General features: G+C 40.5%; 1 protein-coding gene across 1 annotated transcript; it reads right to left on the bottom strand.

Annotated features, from left to right (window-relative positions):
* Positions 1 to 2,378: 2,378 nt before the first annotated feature.
* LOC117181302 lies at positions 2,379 to 3,928 on the bottom strand. Its single transcript, XM_033373862.1, has 2 exons — positions 3,147 to 3,928; positions 2,379 to 3,102 (listed from the first exon to the last, which is right to left on the bottom strand). The coding sequence occupies exons 1-2, from the start codon at positions 3,926 to 3,928 to the stop codon at positions 2,379 to 2,381; spliced, it is 1,506 nt and encodes a 501-aa protein (XP_033229753.1).
* Positions 3,929 to 4,298: the final 370 nt, after the last annotated feature.

The raw sequence follows: 4,298 nt of genomic DNA, 5'->3' as shown, positions 1-4,298 counted from the left end.
ACATTAGGAAATCTAATCAAAACATCTATGGCAGACAACCACAAAAAATGGGATGATAATCTAAAATTTATAAACTTCGTAATAAATACAACCAAAAAAAAAACCACTGGATCCTCACCCTTCGAACTTACTTTTGGAAGAAAACCTAACCTGTCCTCAACTATTCAACAGAACCCTAGTATAACCTATCAAGATTTAATCAGAAAGTGGAAGAAAAAACACGAAATAAGTTTAACCAGAGCTGGAGAGAAAATAAGCTTAGAAAACGAAAAGACAAAGAAATATCTTGACTCAAAAATTATAAATCACTACCCACTGTATAAATCAGATCAGCTTATTAAACTAAAAAACAACTCAAAAATCAATACATGGGATTCTCCTTGGAAAAGCCCTTACAAAATAATTAAAATTTTGGAGAATAATAATTTTAAAATCTTGACAAAAAACAAGATAGTACAAGTCCATATTGACAATGTCATGCCTTTTTTTCAGATGAGGATCAGTCTCTGCCTACTGACAGCAATAATCCCAATTGGAGCCCAGGTTACAATTGAACCTTTGACAACTAATCTTTATAAAGAAGAATTAGAATTAGCTTCCACCTATGAAGAACAATAGATATTAATAATCGGGATTAACCTTACCAAATTTCACGAAAGAATGGATACCATTAGTAAATTAAAAGATTCCCTAAATTATAATTGCGACAGTAAATGTTCAGTTAATAAACACTATTAATAGCATGACCGTTTAAAAGCTAAGGCAACCTTATTACACAATATTATGGAAAACTCCCCAGTAACAAGCGTTGAATTTAAAAAAATTGAGAATTTGTATTCCTATGAATATGCTATTTTTCCTTCGTCTGAAAATCTCCCAACGGAACAGAAAAAGTGCAAATCCTATTACCCTCAATCGACTTAGTAAAATTTAACGAAGCATTTATTTAACCTATTTTCATTACTAAACCTTTTTATAACTTATAAATTCGAAAAATATTCAAATTTATATTTATTTATATTTTAATAATTTATTTAAACGTCTTAAAAAATGCAACAAAGAAATCTATGTCAATGTGTAAAATTAAATGATTTTAACTCTAGAGAGGCAGAGTTGAATTGGTGAGAACTAAAAGTTCAGAATTTACAATCGGCATGAAGGAATTAAAAAAACTTATTACACATATTTTGTGAACATATTAGAAGGAATAAAATAAAATCAAATATGACCACTTCTGAGGAATAGAAAATATCTCTGTGAGATACGTTACCGGCACAATTAGAAGGAATTAAATATATTGAAAACATGTACTCTTTGGGAGAATAGAAAACTGTGCGGCGGTCGCTATGAAAATATAAGTGAATAATTTTAGGATGTATCTTAATCTCATTGTGGCATTTTAGACAGATGGAAAAATCGCGCATTCAAAATATTAGAATAATCTTCACTTTTGCGCTGAAATCTACAAATATTCATTTTCCCCCATTTTACGCTTATTACCGGCCCTAGATTCAAAAGAGGTTTATTTAACTTTATCGGAGATGTCTCAAAAACATTTTTCGAAACGTTATCCCAAACTGATATAGATCAAGTTAACCACGAATTCGATCAAGCTTATTCTGTAGTATTGTTGGATCAAGGGAAATTTGTTTCGACACAAAAAAGAATTGTTATGAGAGTTCACACAAACAAAAGTATTTATTAAAGGAAGTAAACTCACACGTCTCAGAGCGGGGCTCAATGAGAGGGTTACAAATTGCACTCGGAGCGTTGCTCGGACGAGGCTGCGGAGGTAAGGAAATTTGCGACGTACACTCGGCGAGGACTCAAGCCGTTCTGAGGCATCATTCGGAGGCTGCCAATACATTTCCAAAAAGGGTCGGGCGTGAAAACGGCCGCTTGCCCTCAAACTTTCAAAATTACCAACCGAAGGGTGCAGTTTGCGCGGTCATCCGAGTTGTCTTCGAATAGCCACACACGGTAGCTGTGTGGGTACTCGAAGATTATAAAGTAGAGACTTTAAAATGTTTACGTAGGCCAGAATTATAGCCGAGAGGAAATACATGGACATCCAAACCTAAATCTTATAGTGAAAAGCGAACGTGCACCCTGACAATTGTTAGGTAGCCTGCCTTGCGAGAAACAGTCTTTATTATTTATCTAGGAAAATCTCTTTGACAAAGTGTCTGGCACATTTATCACTTTACTACCTCTTTCTCGAACTTACTCTCGTCCCTCAGATTTTCTTAAATGAGTCACTCGTATTTTATCATTGCACTTAGAAACTTTCGAATTTCATCTTTACACTAAACACGTGCACTTTTATGGCAGGGGGAATGTAACTCAGCTGCCACAGTACCCCCTTGCCAGTGATGGAGTCACGATGAGAAACCTGCTTGATATCGGTCGACGAATTTCACCTGCCTTTGGGACCGACGAAGTTGCTGAGGTTGATTATTCGGTGCTTGCGGAGGTGGTGGTGTTTCTATTCGTTGCACTGCTGGTTGCGGTGGTATCACTAGATTGGACGGCTGCTCAAGGGTGATGTTTGTTCCTCCATGTGTCAGGTGTTCGTTAATGACAAATGCCGGTTTTAAACGGTCGATTGATACCGCTTTTTGCTTGCCGCCTATGTGTACGACGAAAAACTTTTCGTTACGGCTTACGACGGGATATGGACCATCGTATGGCATTTCAAGTGCCTTCTTTACAGCATCGTGTCGAACAAAGACATGCTGTGCCGTTGCCAAGTCTTTAAAGACGAAGGTTTTGTCTGTGCCGTGACGTTTGGGCTCGGATGGCCTTAATTGCTGCATGTATCCACGTAGTTCTTGTAGGAATGCTGCGCTGCCTCTTTCGTTTGTTGTACTAGGTGTAAGGAACTGACCTGGGAGTCGGAGGGGTTCGCCGTATACGAGCTCTGCAGCAGTGGCCTTCAAGTCTTCTTTCCAGGCTGAGCGGATACCGAGTAACACCGTAGGTAAACACGTGTCCACTGTGAATTTTCGTGACAGCGGATTGCAGCTTTTAGTTGTCGGTGAAGGCGCTCTACCATACCGTTGGCTTGTGGGTTTTACGAAGTCGTGTGCAGATGAGTCGTACCTGTCAATCTATTGAGTTATTTGAAGAGATCGGATTCAAATTGCCTTCCTTGATCTGTGGTCAACCGGAGGGGTGTACCGTAGCGGCAAATCCATCCTTCGTAGAACGTAAGAGCCACTGTTTCCGCTTCTTGGTTTTCCATTTGAAAGGCTTCGGGCCAGCGTGTGAAACGGTCGATACATGTTGGGCAGTAACGGTGACCGTCGGAGTGGGGTAGTATGATGATGTCTATATGCACGTGTTCAAAACGCCTTGAAGGTGCTGCAAAGATGCCCACTGGGGATGATACATGCCGCGTTATTTTTGACTTTTGACACTGAATGCAAGCTCTTGCCCACGCTTGACAGTCAGCGTCAATCGATGGCCACACGAAACTTTTCTTCACACTTCTTGCCGTCGCTTTTATTCCTGGGTGTGAGAGCCGTTGAATGCTGTCAAATGCTGCTTTCCGTAAGTCTGACGTTATAAATGGCCGAGCTTTTTCTGTGCAAACGTCACAATAAATGTGTGCATCTGTGTTCGGAATCTGCACGAGTTTCAATTGCAGCGCAGAGCTTGACTGCAGTAACGCTTGCAACTCCTTGTCGCCTTTTTGCGTGTCGGCGAGCTTGTGGTAGTCAAGGATTTCTTCCACCATCTCGACTCGGGAGAGAGCATCGGCCACTACGTTGTTTTTTTCGGAAACATGTCGGATGTCTGTTGAGAATTGACCGATGTAGTCGAGATGTCGAGCTTGGCGCGGTGATGATTTTTCCGATTTTTGCTTAAATGCAAAAATAAGTGGCTTGTGATCGGTGTAGATTATAAAGTCGCGCACTTCCACCATATGGCGAAAATATTTTATTGCCAAATATATCGCTAGCATTTCACGGTCGTAAGCACTGTATTTTTGTTGCGTGGGTGAAAGTTTTTTGGAAAAGAAACCGAGTGGCTCCCAGTCAGTACCAACTTGTTGTTGTAGTGCAGCTCCGACGCACGTGTCTGAAGCATCGCACACGAGCGCGAGTGTAGCACCGATTCACGGATGCGCTAGTGATGTCGCGCCTGCTAGAGCTTTCTTTGCACACTCGAAAGCTTTGGTGGCTGCGGGTGTACATTTTAATGGTGTTTTCCCTTTAATTTTGCCGTGCAACAATTCGTTGAGCGGAGCTTGCGTCATCGCGGAATCTGGTATGCAACTTCTATAAAAATTTAAC

This window comes from Belonocnema kinseyi, chromosome 10 (genome assembly GCF_010883055.1).
Source record: "Belonocnema kinseyi isolate 2016_QV_RU_SX_M_011 chromosome 10, B_treatae_v1, whole genome shotgun sequence".
In the NCBI taxonomy this organism is placed as follows: domain Eukaryota; kingdom Metazoa; phylum Arthropoda; class Insecta; order Hymenoptera; family Cynipidae; genus Belonocnema; species Belonocnema kinseyi.
This window is presented reverse-complemented; position numbering and strand designations above follow the sequence as displayed.

Bases quoted from the DNA above. Each gene is read 5' to 3' on its own strand.
- LOC117181302 (XM_033373862.1), bottom strand. From the start codon at position 3,928: ATGGTGGAAGTGCGCGACTTTATAATCTACACCGATCACAAGCCACTT. The intron at 3,103-3,146 runs GCAATTTGAATC...ATAGATTGACAG, and splicing joins TTGACCACAGATCAAGGAAG to GTACGACTCATCTGCACACG.